The 335-nt window shown below is 37.3% G+C and overlaps 1 protein-coding gene across 1 annotated transcript in view; it reads right to left on the bottom strand.

Moving 5' to 3' along the window:
• Positions 1 to 335, bottom strand: part of EPB41L4A (erythrocyte membrane protein band 4.1 like 4A) — a gene marked incomplete at its 5' end in the record, with an annotated part of 78,270 nt that overhangs the window by 56,301 nt on the left and 21,634 nt on the right. Inside the window, 1 exon segment of the mRNA XM_008940324.1 lies at positions 1 to 15. This exon segment is cut by the window's left edge and continues 1 nt beyond it. Coding sequence (XP_008938572.1) covers positions 1 to 15 — 15 coding nt within the window.

Raw genomic sequence — 335 nt, 5'->3', positions numbered from 1 at the left:
GCAGGAACTTGACCCCTGCAAAGAAAATCCTGTGTAACAGCTCTGCACTTCCAGGCAACATATTAAAATAGATAATATTAATACATACAGTTTTCTAGACAGGTATGGAAACCTTTCTACCATTTGTTTAGATTGTCATTTTCCTTGTAGCATTATAATGGTCACTCCAAGTGAAACTGGACAACAGGCACAAACTTTTACTGAACTCTTGGCTGCAAGATGCTACCACAGACATCTGTGATCCTTTAGACAATGCATGCCTATTAAAGTGGCTAATTTTTATCCACGTTTTAGACTTCAATATGCAAAATACCTTTCTTCCAATCACCACACAA

Source organism: Merops nubicus, unplaced genomic scaffold (assembly GCF_000691845.1).
Source record: "Merops nubicus isolate BGI_N331 unplaced genomic scaffold, ASM69184v1 scaffold27895, whole genome shotgun sequence".
In the NCBI taxonomy this organism is placed as follows: Eukaryota; Metazoa; Chordata; class Aves; order Coraciiformes; family Meropidae; genus Merops; species Merops nubicus.
Note: the sequence above shows the minus strand (reverse complement) of the source record. Positions and strands in the feature narration are given on the sequence as shown.